This window comes from Mercenaria mercenaria, chromosome 8 (genome assembly GCF_021730395.1).
Source record: "Mercenaria mercenaria strain notata chromosome 8, MADL_Memer_1, whole genome shotgun sequence".
Lineage (NCBI taxonomy): Eukaryota > Metazoa > Mollusca > Bivalvia > Venerida > Veneridae > Mercenaria > Mercenaria mercenaria.
In genome coordinates this window covers 52,371,646-52,386,256 of record NC_069368.1, presented here as the reverse complement: position 1 = coordinate 52,386,256, position 14,611 = coordinate 52,371,646, and the positions used below count along the sequence as shown (strand labels likewise).

At 36.6% G+C, this 14,611-nt stretch overlaps 2 protein-coding genes across 2 annotated transcripts in view; both read left to right on the top strand.

Moving 5' to 3' along the window:
- The window catches only part of LOC123566336 (shiftless antiviral inhibitor of ribosomal frameshifting protein homolog), a 66,374-nt gene that overhangs the window by 16,636 nt on the left and 35,127 nt on the right, over positions 1-14,611 (top strand). The window lies entirely within an intron of this gene.
- On the top strand, positions 8,314-11,793 carry LOC123566339 (uncharacterized). The gene is made up of 4 exons (XM_045360320.2): positions 8,314-8,610; positions 9,044-9,121; positions 9,713-9,825; positions 11,192-11,793. The coding sequence occupies exons 1-4, from the start codon at positions 8,502-8,504 to the stop codon at positions 11,405-11,407; spliced, it is 516 nt and encodes a 171-aa protein (XP_045216255.2). The 5' UTR covers positions 8,314-8,501; the 3' UTR covers positions 11,408-11,793.

Here is a 14,611-nt window from a genome sequence, read left to right as displayed (position 1 = left end):
TATGGAATGGTGTTGTCCGTCCGTCAGTATTTTCCATTTCCCGACTCTAAGTCAACAATTATGATAGCTATAGTTTTTCAACTTTACCTTGTCACTTAAAGCGATCCCTTTTGTTTTGGGGATCAATTTGTTAAAGTCACATTCACCTGAAAATTGATAGTTTCCGCATTCTAAGTTATAAGGTATAAGAGCTATTATTTTGAAGCACTGGAAATTTAAGTATTACTAGAAAAAGATTCAGCTAGTGGCTCGAAGGTCAAAGTCATAGGGGCCCGGTTTAATTTCTTGTTTATTTTTGTCGTCTCCGATGTCCAAGTTGGAAAGTTTATTAGCTACGGTTTTCAAACTTTACAGGATTACTAAGCACCACTTGAGGATCCCCATTGTTTTTGCGGTCATTAAGAGAAAGGTCAAGGTCACAGTAACTTGGATACTGAAAAGTATTTCTGTACTCTTAAGCCATACAGCATATAAGCTTGACTGTAAAACTTGATACAGTAACTATAGTAGGTATCACTAGCGGAAGACCTCTATCAATTTTGAGGTCAGCGGCTCGACGGTCAAGGCCACATGGACCTGACAATTTCTCGTAATTTCTCGTTGCTTTTTTTGCGGGTGGGGGAGCAGTATATCAAAGGTCAAGATCACAAAGTCCTTGAGACTGAAGATGGTTTTTGGACTCTAAAAGTATAAAGCTACGTCTTTTAAACTTAAGACAGTGACTAAGGCCATTTCACTTGCACACTGAACGACCGGTACCGATGCGGAGAATGAAGTGGGTGCATGTGGCCCATATGCAGAGAAACGAATTCGGAGAATATCGCAAGCTTGTTTAGTCTTGTACTATTTTTGACTGATTGTTTGCAAAATTACATTTCACTCTTCCAGACCGGATTTAGTAACCCAGCTAGGATTTCAAGTTGTGCATATTTTCGGATAGGTTTCTACTTACTATTTGGTTCCGTTTTAAATGAGCCATTGATCATAATGTATTATTTTTTTCGGTTCGGTTTCGGTCCCGGTTCGGAGTATATGTGAAGTGGCCTTAAGTGCCACTTGTTTAATAAAACGATTACTTTTTAGCTTGACAATTCGAAGAATATGGGAGCTATCCTACGCGCCCCGGCGTCGGCGTGAGCGTGAGCGTCACACAAATGTTAAAGTTTGCGTACCACCCCAAATATTTTCAAAGTCCATTGAGATATTGCTTTCATATTTTGCATACTTGTTTACCATCATAACCACAGTCTGTAAAAAAGGAGGAGGAAACTCTATCAAGCATTTTGACTGAATTATGGCCCCTTTTCGACTTAGAATAAATGTTAAAGTTTGCGTACCACCCCAAATATTTTCAAAGTCCATTGAGATATTGCTTTCATATTGTGCAAACTTGTTTACCATCACGACCCCAGTCTGTAAAAAGGAGAAGGCAACTCTATCAAGCATTTTGATTGAATTATGGCCCCTTTTCGACTTAGAATAAATGTTTAAGTTTGCGTACCACCCCAAATATTTTCAAAGTCCATTGAGATATTGCTTTCATATTTTGCAAACTTGTTTACCATCACGACCCCAGTCTGTAAAAAGGAGGAGGAAACTCTATCAAGTATTTTGACTGAATAATGGCCCCTTTTCGACTTAGAATAAATGTTAAAGTTTGCGTACCACCCCAAATATTTTCAAAGTCCATTGAGATATTGCTTTCATATTTTGCATACTTGTTAACCATCATGACCCCAGTCTGTAAAAAGGAGGAGGCAACTCTATCAAGCATTTTGACTGAATCATGGCCCCTTTTCGACTTAGAATAAATGTTAAAGTTTGCGTACCACCCCAAATATTTTCAAAGTCCATTGAGATATTGCTTTCATATTTTGCATACTTGTTTACCATCATAACCACAGTCTGTAAAAAAGGAGGAGGAAACTCTATCAAGCATTTTGACTGAATTATGGCCCCTTTTCGACTTAGAATTAATGTTAAAGTTTGCGTACCACCCCAAATATTTTCAAAGTCCATTGAGATATTGCTTTCATATTGTGCAAACTTGTTTACCATCACGACCCCAGTCTGTAAAAAGGAGAAGGCAACTCTATCAAGCATTTTGATTGAATTATGGCCCCTTTTCGACTTAGAATAAATGTTTAAGTTTGCGTACCACCCCAAATATTTTCAAAGTCCATTGAGATATTGCTTTCATATTTTGCAAACTTGTTTACCATCACGACCCCAGTCTGTAAAAAGGAGGAGGAAACTCTATCAAGTATTTTGACTGAATTATGGCCCCTTTTCGACTTAGAATAAATGTTAAAGTTTGCGTACCACCCCAAATATTTTCAAAGTCCATTGAGATATTGCTTTCATATTTTGCATACTTGTTAACCATCATGACCCCAGTCTGTAAAAAGGAGGAGGCAACTCTATCAAGCATTTTGACTGAATCATGGCCCCTTTTCGACTTAGAATAAATGTTAAAGTTTGCGTACCACCCCAAATATTTTCAAAGTCCATTGAGATATTGCTTTCATATTTTGCATACTAGTTTACCATCATGACCCCAGTCTGTAAAAAGGAGGAGGCAACTCTATCAATCATTTTGACTGAATTATGGCCCCTTTTCGACTTAGAATATGCTGATTGTAATATTAAAGTTTTACTCATTGCTTATATTATACTATCAAGCACTGAGAATAGTCGAGCATGCTGTCCACTGACAGCTCTTGTTAAATGATATAGAAGGCAAACTGTACGTGTTGTTCCTAACTTTCCCTAACGGTCACGCTTAAAGTATCACACAAGAAATGACCATATCGGATCAGATTTAATGAGTAGTGATAATGACTTATTAGCGATGGGTTTCGGAAGGTCGCTGTTTTGAGTGTCAGCATTATACCAGATGTCTTTCTGGCAATGAAAGTTGCTTGACTGGCATGATATACACATATAGACAAGACTTTGAACATACTGTTACTATTAGTCTTAAAGGGACTGGCCTCAAGATCGTTCGACAACAAAAAAAGATATTTTTTAAATATCTGTAAATAAATGCTATATTTCTAAAGAAGGCTTTAAACTGTATGTTACGGAAAACACATGTGAATTTACTGTTTTTGCTACTTTTAACGATGAAAATCAAAAAGCATTTGTAACGCTTTTCTCCAGATAAAATGTCTCGATTATAAATATCTATATTTTATAGTCATAATTCACTAATTCCGCTTTAGCTCTATTGGTTACAACGACGGGGGAATGTCTTTATTGTCGCCGCGGTCTAGGGTTCGATTCCCGACGCGGTCATCTTTTTTCTTGATTTGGAATTTTAGAAACAAAAACTCATATTCTAATGTTCATAATATGACCGAACTTCAATTTGAAAGAAAGATTATTTTTTAGCCAAATCTGGAGGTCAGTGCCTTTAACACTGAACAGTACAATTTCGTGTTATTATTTAACTTGATCAGTTTAGTATCTATAATATAAAAGTGTAATTCATTTATTCGACGTTTTAACAGGAGTGAAAATAAGCATAATAACACACACACACCCTATAAACGACTGTAGCCCCCTCTTCCTCTTGCGAGTGATCAAAACAATAAACTGACAGCTAAAAGTTAAAAAATAACATTTTAAAGTGACTGATTTGCTTTGAAGGTATGTGTATTTACATTTTATTGGAAGCTGAACATGATTTGTTTCTGTATATAATGTGTTAGTCTGATGACAGGTAGAATTATAGCAAAAAACTTGATTGATCACTGATTTTGTCCAGAATTATACATTGTCGGCGTCAAAAGTACTTATTTTCTTGCTTGAAGAATGACCTACATGTAAATTTCACTGTTTCATGGATGAAGAAACAATACTAGTTTGGTAAAATAAAATAAAATCATTGATAAATTCTCCAATATGTTCATACCCGTCAATGAAAGAAGATTCGGTGTTATTTCCTGATTGTATGCGTGCTTGCTTAAATGCTGTACAAGTCCTTGCGAGTTTCGTAAAAAGACTGTATGCCTGTTTGTGAGTGACTTCTTTATAAAATATCGGCGTTTCCTATGGTCCTGTAGTACTTCTTCATAATTATAACCCGCAAACAAAGTTTGAAGGAGGCTGGAATATAGCAGTCAACATGCGGTCTGTCTGTTCGGTCTGTTTGTATATGTGTCCTCATTTTTGGTTGTGCAATTACTTCAATGCTATTACACCTACCTCTCTCAAAGATTACGTACAACATCGGCAATATGTACTTAATGTCCATCTTATTATTTTCCTTTTCTTTTTAAAGTAACACCTAAAGGTGAAACATGGTCTGCTTTTTTTTTGTGTCAGTGCCGTAACTTCTTCATGCATTAAGGGATTTTGAAGTAACTTGGCACAAATGTTCACCATCATGAGACAATAATTAGACAATGTGTCGCATACAATTCTATACTTCTAGAATTTCAAACCATTGAAACCAGTATATAATCGCAACTACAATTAATAAGATGTGAAATATGAACAGTGAAGGGGGGTGATTTGGAGTGAAACGGCGACAGACTGAATCTACTAATCCTTTGTGAATCGCTTTCTTGTTTAGCGTCGCACAGTAAACAGCATTATTTTAGTTTGTCTTTGTATTTGCCATAAACACACGAACTTTAACATGAAAACTTGTCTTATTTTACTGAAAATACATTCTGCGAATGAAATAAGTTCCCATTTTACAAGCAGAAGTGCCATTAGAGGAAAACCTAACCTGAGCAAGAAGTGCTCAAGGTGAGCTTTTGTGATCACCCTGTGTGCGTCGTCTCGTCCGTCGTCAACAATTTGACTGTTAACACTGAGAGGTCACACTTTAGGTCCAATCTTAATGAAACTTGGTCATAATGTTACCATCAATAGAATCTTAGACGAGTTTGATATTGGGTAATCAGTGCTCAAAAACTAGGTCACCAGGTCAAATCCGCAAGGACAGATTCCTGACGTGTTACCACTATCAAATGTAAATTATTTCTAACCTGAGAAATAGCAGTAAATCTTGACAGGTAGTAATCACGACGGCTGTACTACTCGCGCACGGTATTTATAACGATAACATGTTTATGTTATTATTGAGGAAGGGGGACTCGGGTAGTTAAACCATTAGGCCATTCGTGACAAAATAGTTGTAATACTTTTGAATCATATTGACTGGTTTACCATGAAGTAAACTCTGAATTACTAATAAGGACTTAATCGACTTTCCCGGTAATGTTTTCGTTATCCTTTTCTATTTATACGTTTATTCGCAGGATACTTGCGGGTGAAATAGTTTTTTTTAAAAAATCAGAGGATCATTTTGTTGCAGACGGACAGATAGACGGGAGTCAACCTAAAGCCCCCTCCTGTCTCATCTCATATTTATTTTAAAATCGTCAGATAACCGTGATTTCCGTAGGGAATCGACGGTTTATTTCTTGCATGAAATAGTAGGGACCCTGTTTATACTTTCAGTTTCTAATTCGTATTTTATGATAGTATATGCTGTGACAGGATGGACGTACCGGGGACAATAACTATCAGAACAAATCAACACCCATTACAATATTTACAAATTTATTTACAGAAAATGATTATTTACAATGAATAAATGAAAAGTGAAACAAAAATCTTATTATAAGAAAGAAAGAAAAAAATCTGAGCTCAGTAACTCTTTTGTGAAGTGTAAAGTTCTAACACTGACTGTTCGTTGACACAGATGTTTCCGTTAACTTTGAACATTAAGTAGCACAAAAATACAAAATATCTTCAAATTAAGTCCCTTTAAACCGTGAATACGTTGACTCCGTTTTGGCTCCCTATGATGGTAGGTGATTGCATCCCTGAGCTGACTTCAGAGGATCACAAAAATCATCGTCTTTGCAGTTTACGGCACAACCTTGGGACAAAAGCTCTGCGCTGGGAAAATCACATCCAGGCGAGTGAAGACAAATGAACCTCGGGTATTGTACTTCCGGGTCGTGACAGCATCACCAGGTAAAAGTTGTCTGGTGGAAGAAGCTAAAATATATAACATATGGTAAGCACCATAGCAAAACAAATAAGTAAGGGCATAAAACTGCTCCTTTGGGTACACCATACCTCCATAGGCTCCCATAAATAATATATCAATTTGATGTAAATTCTTCTAATGTCGAAAGTGGTGTGCACTAGGCATATCTAGTCCAGTCTATTTGTAGGGTAATGTCCCGTCAAATACTAATTTTCATGGGACTCACGGCTTATGCGTGTACTCTGATTATTTGCATTTTCACGGGAATCACATTATAGCCGGGAAATTTGACTACTTTGGCGCGGATTGAAATTTACAATTTAAGGCCCGTTATAGTGGTTTTGGGGATAAAAACATAAGTTACTGAAGTTTATAAAATACCAACTTTCTTGTTACTGAACCGAATTTAATAAAATTTACATGGAAATTCAATTTATGAATACAGAAAAACATGAGAGGTATTTTATGCGTAAAATCTGACATTTACCTCAAAAACTCAAAAATTACAAAAAGATGATGCAATACCTGTATTTACATACAGATACATTGAGGCCCGTATGTCAGTTTGTGACACATGTGTGTAAAACCAACACCGAATACGTGCATGTAAACGACGCTGAAGCATTCAATTAATTATTTAATTAAGTAGGATAGCGAGTCACAGACACTCCATCCCCACCCCCAATGGATTAGTACAAGTATCGCACGAAGGGTTAGACATTAAGTGACATTATAAACATGACGACTGATCAAAAGAGACAATTTTGTTTGCATTTAAAATTTCATTGACGCCTTTAAAGGACATAAATCGCCTACTGTACTCGCAAGATGGAATACAGTATCACTCGCAAGTACGCGTTCAGATCAAATATCAAACTTGGCAAGTCGGCATACAGTTAATGTTTTTACACAGACTAGATAAAAAATCAATTTCATTCAAAAACGCAATAAATACGAAACATTTTATTTACATATATTTATGGAGTATGCATACATATTACAGAAAGCATCATGGATAATTGGATTACAAATCAATTTGTCGTAATCTTTATCAGTTTCGTGACTTGGTCGAGTGAATTTTCATGCAATGAGTGTGATTAGTCAACATTTTGTAAACATTACCTGTCAGTTTCATCTATTATTTCACCATATACACATATTTATGTTAGACTTATCGTTAAACTTTAATACACATACAGTGTAAAGCAAAATAATGAATTTGAAGACGATTCTTACCTTTCGCGTGTCTGTTTATTGTTTTGATCACTCGCAAGAGGAAGAGGGGGGCTACAGTCGTTTATAGGGTGTGACACAGATAAACATAGAATCTAGCTTATCACTGACCTGATATGACCTTATAAAAAAGTTTAACATAGGCGTAGGAGCAGGGGGGGGGGGGGGAGCGGGGGGCCAGGCCCCCCCAAAGCTAGGAGAGGGGGGGCCAAACAATAGATTGCCCCCCCCCCCCCCCCCCCCCCCCCCCCCCCCCCCCCCCCCCCCCCCCCCCCCCCCCCCCCCCCCCCCCCCCCCAATATTTTGGAAAAGAAATATAACTTGCAGTCTACTCTAATATAACATTTACTTAGCATCATATAATTCTTTTCAACCTAATTTCTGATTTGCATTTGGCCTGCCCTTCCCTTGTATTCTGGCTTGTCTCTTTCCGTAGTGTCAGTACTGAAATCTGTATACGCCACGCCAAGCATTGTTTGATTACATTTTATAAAAAATAATATATCATTGAGCGTAATCACTACAGTTCCGGTTTGAGCGTCTGCAAAATCTATGTAACTATTAAGCCTGTTTACGCATGTAAACGTTATGTATTTTTTTGTTTTTCATTGTCCATTAAAGGGAAATGATATTTCCACAACTTTATATCACAATAAGACAAATGCAGCGCTAATTGATTGTATGTCCAGGGCTTCAACAGAAGAATGTAAAAAAATGGCACACTTAATTAGAACAATACATAATATGACTGATTAAGACAGTTCAGTGCCTAGTCGTATGTGTATCATCAGAATAACTCAATGATTGCTAAACATAGAGGCTTGAGGGGGCCTATGGCCCATTTGGCCCCTGTAAAAGGCTTTGTCATAAAAAATGCACCGGTGATACCTTGTCGCACCCCCCCCCCGCCGGTCGAAAAGGTTTGCCCCCCCCCCCCCCCCCAAAGTTAAACTCGCTCCTACGCCCATGTTTAATCTATACATGACAATCTACCACTTACAAAACAACCCGGCCTTGAACTATAAATAAATCTGGTTTTACAAATACAACATTAGTGTACACGTAGACAGTTTATTTATCTATATGTAAATGGAAAACGTGTTAGATTTATATATACGTTATAGATCTTACATATGTTATCATAAAGTTCAAACTCCCATCATGTGATGGCGTGTAATGCATAAATCTAACTCACTGTAAGGTAACAGTTGTGTTGTGTTACGAAATCGTGTAAAATAAAATATTTACGACAGTCATGGCTGAATCGGATAAGAAACCCGAAGAGGATAAGAAACCCGAAGAAGGAAGAAGAAATGTAATGATATCTATGGACGGAAGTAAAGGTGCCAAATATGCATTTGACTGTAAGTACAGATTTTCCTTTTAAGTGAAAAACTTGCAGGTCAGTGGCGTTGCATTTTCAATGGTGTTAGGGGATTTTTTCAACTTCCTCCTAAAATACTTTGAGAGCAAATAAGTAGGCTTTCAACACCTTGTCAGACCAGTGTCAGATATCTGGTTCAGTCAATATAACATGTTCACGTTATTGTAGGTACTTAGGACCAAGAAAAAATGGAGAATCAACCTCGTTAAAATTAAAATTGCATTTGTCCGAAATGCCTGGCTGTGAATTATAGACTGGATTGTGTGGCAGCACACTTGGAGCTTTCGTAAATGAGAAGAGTTCAGCAGTACTAGTCAGTATTCAGCTTGTATGATAACGGTAGCAAGTCTTGAAATGTATCATGACAAGGTAAACACTGATTTTAACATTTTTACTGAAAATCTTTTTTTCAGGGTATGCCGAGAACGTTTACCAACCGACAGACAATGTTATTATGGCTTACTGTGCAGAGCATGGCGTCAATTTACCACGTAAGTCTCTCCTCTAGGTGTCGAGCCCATACAGAAATCGTTAGGGAATAAATATAATGTCAATGCCGGCTGATTTAGAATCACTTGCCCCTACCGCTGTAAATTTGAAGCCTCGCTTACAGTGTAGAAGTCTTCCATCTGGACGGGCTTTCGAAAAGTCGGTGTTTCTACCCAAATCTGCACCCGTCCTTTTCTGAAATAGTGCACAGCATCAAGCCCAAGAAAGTTGTCATATGACCTAAATCTTAAGTTTGGTGCATTTGCGTTCGGTGACATGTATGTAAAACTGGGACGATTTAGAAAAAAAATGCAATTTATAGAAAACAAGGTTTAAGTGATCTACATGCATTTTTTTTATTACCTTCGGCCTCACTACTTGAATCCCTATCTGACACTGAAATATGATACGCACTGCAGGTTTTGTGTTACTAGCAATATCAAGTTGAATAATGAAAATAATTAAATACCACGCTTATTCATTTTCTAATTAATATACGGCTCATATCACAATTTTTGTTACAATTTCTTGTTTAAATTGTTTTAAAGCGATGAATCATTATTTGAAATGAAATCTATTACTATTTTCAACAGCAACAGCTTTGATGGCGGGAAATCCAACTGTTATACAAGCCATGATAAAAGAAAAAGAGGAAGAAGTCATGAAAGTGTTCAAGACAATTGATGAGCTGGCTAACAAACATAATGTAAGTAAAACAAAAAACTCAGAAGTGTTCATTGCAATTGCAGAGCTGGTGAACCAATGCATTTAGCCCTTACCCAGCTAAATTTCTATAATGAACTTGTCCATTTTTCAATTTGGGCAGTACTATTAATTGATAAAATTGGTGACTACCAAAAAGAAATACTAACTGAACAGCGGACAGTGTAGATCTTGATCAGACTGCACGGATGTGCATGCTGATCATGATCTACACTGGTCGCAAAGGCAGAATCAGTCCTGTCCAGCATGATAAGGGTTAAATTTGTAAAATTGGTTTTAATGAGCAATACGCACGATGCAAGCAAAACTAAAAGTGGTCAGAACAATAGAGGACCTGACCTGTTCAGACTATGGAATTACTAGCGAACCAACACAATCTGAGTAAAATAACAAGTGAGAATTGAAGAATCAATACAACGTAGGTAAAAAAAAAAAACACTCGATTAAGTAAAGATTTTTAAAGCGTTCAGAAAATTTGATGAGTTGATGGACTTATGCATAGAAAGTAAAACTGTAGTTGAAATTGTTTTGAACAGTTACTGAGCTGACAAACTAACACTACGCAATCAAAGGATTGAGAAAATTTATAACCTGGCGTATAAACTAAACGTGAATGTGTTGACGTAACTTTCCTTTGAATGAGAACCTGCAGTCTTCCTCTGTCATTGTAGTTTGGAAAGCGACAAAAATATGTGTCTTAAGAGGAAGTAACAAGATATGATATCGCATTCAAAGCTTTACGAAACTTCTTTGGGCATACTATTAAACATTTTGTAAGATGTAGTTTTGAACCTGGCTCAGAGCGATAATTTCATGATGCCGAAGATTTATGTAGGGTTTGTAAGGATTCAGTACCAAAGTGTAGAAACCTGCACAACTTCCACCAAAATTTCCTAGTTTGAAAGGGGCATAGTTCTACCAAACTAAGCCGAAGTTGTTCTGAAACCTGTCATTCAAGGTCATCACAGGATGCGAAAGATGTGTATAAAATTATTTGAAAAAATTTTGTCTAGAAGTCCCTGAGAAATAATTTTATATGCAAAACTTCCATAAAATGTCTGTTAAAATTGTGCATATGTTTGATGAGCTTTATGCATTTTGTTTCTGAGATACCAGCTTACCTGTGTTAAAAAGGGGCATAATTTGACAAATAAAAGCTAGATTTATGTTACCTGCCTTTAGATGTCGTTCCATAAATGCAGTGAAAGCAGTAGTTCCTGAGACACCTGATTAACTGCAAAAAATGTTTGTGACGCGGAGGTCGGCGCCGAGAAAAGGATGACAGCAGAAATTCTACTATATTTGAAATAATATAGTAGAGCTAAAATCATATATCGTTTCATTCACAGATTAAGCATACGTTGGAACGACTGGATGGGCCGCCAGGCGAATGTCTTATAAAAGCGGCGGAGCAACAGAATGTCACATTGATTGTTGCTGGGAGTAGAGGTCACGGAACCATAAGACGTACCATTATGGGAAGTACAAGTGATTATATCGTGCATCATTCGCACGTGCCGGTGTTGATTGTCAAACACGAGGATGACCAGCAGAAACTGAAATGAAAAAACAAAAACTCTGAATATTTGAGTAACTTTTATTAAGGTGGTAGGTCCGTGTTGACACTCGGCAATTTCCGTGTTTTAGCGTTTTCTGGTATGACGCTTCGGCATTTTCCGGAGGTAAATGTCGCGCAATTCCATAATAAAGCAGATAATGTTGATATCGCAATCGAAGAATACGCAGTTTACCTTATGTCATAACGGATCTACTATCTTAACATTGTTCAGTTCTGTTATCTCAGTTCGTGTACTCGTATAATATATCCAACTGTATATAGAGGGAAGTTATATAAAATAGTGGGAGATACTTTTTGTTGTATGAATGGTTCATCTTGAAATGTACTGAAATTCAAATGTTTAACATTTAAAATAAAGGTGTACGAAATGTCTTTACTCTTGGAATCATTCCCCATGTCGATTTATTATTCTTTTATGCTGGACAAGATTTTCCCACGTTTTTTACCAGTGTTGGAAAAATTCCTCTTACACTCAGGGGTGTAAAAGAACTCGCATGCTGTAATTTATGAATAAACGCATAAATGCGTACGCTACTATAATGAAATAAGCATTCGTTTAATTTTTTTCTTCTATTAATTGAAAAGTACGGCATGCAAGCACTAGCTGAATTTACAGATGGAAACATCTGGCTTTTTGGTCACTCAGCAGAGCCTCGATACCGCCTAAACAGCTACCCTTGGGCAAAATATTTCCAGCCGCACCTTCAGCGAGTGAAAGATTCTGATATTATACCGATACTTTTATAAAGATCTGACCTGTCTACTTAGCTACAGCTGCCTTTGCACATATAAAACTGGCAGGTTTGTAAATACGACGCTGTGTCGTCGTTGATCCATGCACCGTTATCCCAGGTAATATCTATGAACCGACTAAATGACGTAAATTTCACAATCCAAGGGTAACATCCAAGTTTAAAAGGGGCGTTTCGGCTCTCGTTGATTAGAATGACACACATCTACCAAAAAACCTAACGCCTTGGCGAAGGGTTTGCCCGATTGCTTCGGACAGCCCATCTACAAACTGCTTAGGTTTTGATTGTTTTTAAGAATGATGTATTTTTACCTCAACAGAAAAGAGCATATCAGTTTTTGACTCTAAGCTGAACTGTGTGACCAGGTAATGCTACTGATTGGTCTGGTTTTTAAGCAGCATAAATGGATGAATCTTGTCAATAGTCTGCTCGGGCTCGGTATTTTTTTTTAAAAAAGCAGCACCTATATTTACAACTGATGTATCAAAAAAGGCATCTTAAAGCTGTATTCAGAAATTTCCTAATTCGGATATATATGTATAGCATCCCAATCAGTTTCAAAACCTACATACCATTATCAGACAGAAAAACAAACGTTACTCCCAGCTAGTTTTTACACCCGTGAAAACTATACCAGAATTTGTATATTTTTAGCAGCTGTAAAATTGTAAGTATTCACTAGTCGAAAATCTATTCTGGGGCAGGTAATCCGACATCAAGGTCAAGTTGTAAAAGGCGATCAACTTACTGTACTAACGTGTATCAAAATGTAATCTGTTGTTCTGTTTATTTTCACATATTTAGATTGCTAATTTCATATCATTCATTGATGCGATATGATAAACTTAGTACACTTAAGTCTATTTACTAAACATGTTTATCTAAATGAAACAATCTCCACCGATCCTCGTAAGAAGCAGTGTGTTATCTTAAAACAAATAGTGGAGTCTTCGAAACAACACTGTATTGTTAACATAATTATATAAAATTTGACAGTTTGGGTTTTGGTGTGTGCGTAATACTACTAGTAATTGAATTAAAAGTGAATGACATTAATGTACTGTAGACTGATTTTGAATGTATAGACTTATTTTGAATGTATATAGACTGAGTTTGACTGTATATAGACTGATTTTGAATGTATATAGACTGATTTTGAATGTAACGTAGACTGATTTTGAATGTATATAGACTGATTTTGAATGTATATAGACTGAGTTTGACTGTATATAGACTGATTTTGAATGTATATAGACTGATTTTGAATGTAACGTAGACTGATTTTGAATGCATATAGAATTTGAATGTATATAGACTGATTTTGAATGTATATAGATTGATTTTGACTGTATATAGACCGATTTTAAATGTATATAGACTGATTTTGAATGTAATGTAGGCTGATTTTGAATGTATATTGACTGATTTTGAATGTAACGTAGAATGATTCTGGATGTATATAGACTGATTTTGAATGTAACGTAGACTGATTGATTTTGCATGTCACATAGACTGATTTTGAATGTAACAAAGACCGATTTTGAATGTAATTTACGACAAAAATGAGTAACTAATACCAAGCACCTTCAGTTAAGCTATATTCTAACATGGCTCGATTTGATTTCCAGTTAAACAAAGAAGGAAATCAAGCTCTGTATATTCTGCGATAAACAACGGTTGACGCGCGGACCGGTAAGAGAGCATTATGACGTCCGATACATTACTCCTCGGGTAAATGAAGTTCAGCATAATATTTATTAAAATATGTCAATGAGCATGTCAGAATGAAAACAATCAAGGCCTTCTTGTGATTTATCGTCTAATTTACCACGGTTCATCGTTCAGATGCTTCAGTATTTAAACACTCGGGCTAACGCCCTCGTCGTTCAATTCCTACGCATCTGAACTCTGAACAGTGGTAAATTAGACGATAAACCACTCGAAGGCCTTGATTATTTGTTAAACAATTTTAAATCGTCAATATTTTGCACATCATTAGGCACGTGTCTTGTAGGGAAAACACTCTTGATACAATTGGACATTGCCCCGAACCTGTGTCATTTTCTTTATCAACCCTTTTTAGTAAAGCTGGATAGTCCATCGTTCTACGTATATTGTTTGTTGTCTACAATTAACTTAAACATCTTACAAATATACGGTCATCATCATATTTAATTTGGTCTGTACCATCCTATCAAGGTCCATTATCAGTTTGAACATGGTTACTCTTGACATTTATGGGCCGCCAGATAAACAAAGCAACAGATAATCCTTAAAACATCTCTTTTTTACAAACCGCACGAGAATTACACAAACTTGGTATGTAGCATTGTAATAAGGTCCTCTACTTATTCAAATGGTTTCGCTTTACTGATCTAAGGGGTCACCAGAGCCTAAACTTGCTGGAGGGCCTAGTCATAAGTAAAGCTATGATCCAG

Coding starts and splice junctions, on each gene's coding strand:
- LOC123566339 (XM_045360320.2), top strand. CDS start 8,502: ATGGCTGAATCGGATAAGAAACCCGAAGAGGATAAGAAACCCGAAGAA. Junction 8,611..9,043: donor TGCCAAATATGCATTTGACT/GTAAGTACAGAT, acceptor TCTTTTTTTCAG/GGTATGCCGAGAACGTTTAC. Junction 9,826..11,191: donor AGCTGGCTAACAAACATAAT/GTAAGTAAAACA, acceptor TTTCATTCACAG/ATTAAGCATACGTTGGAACG.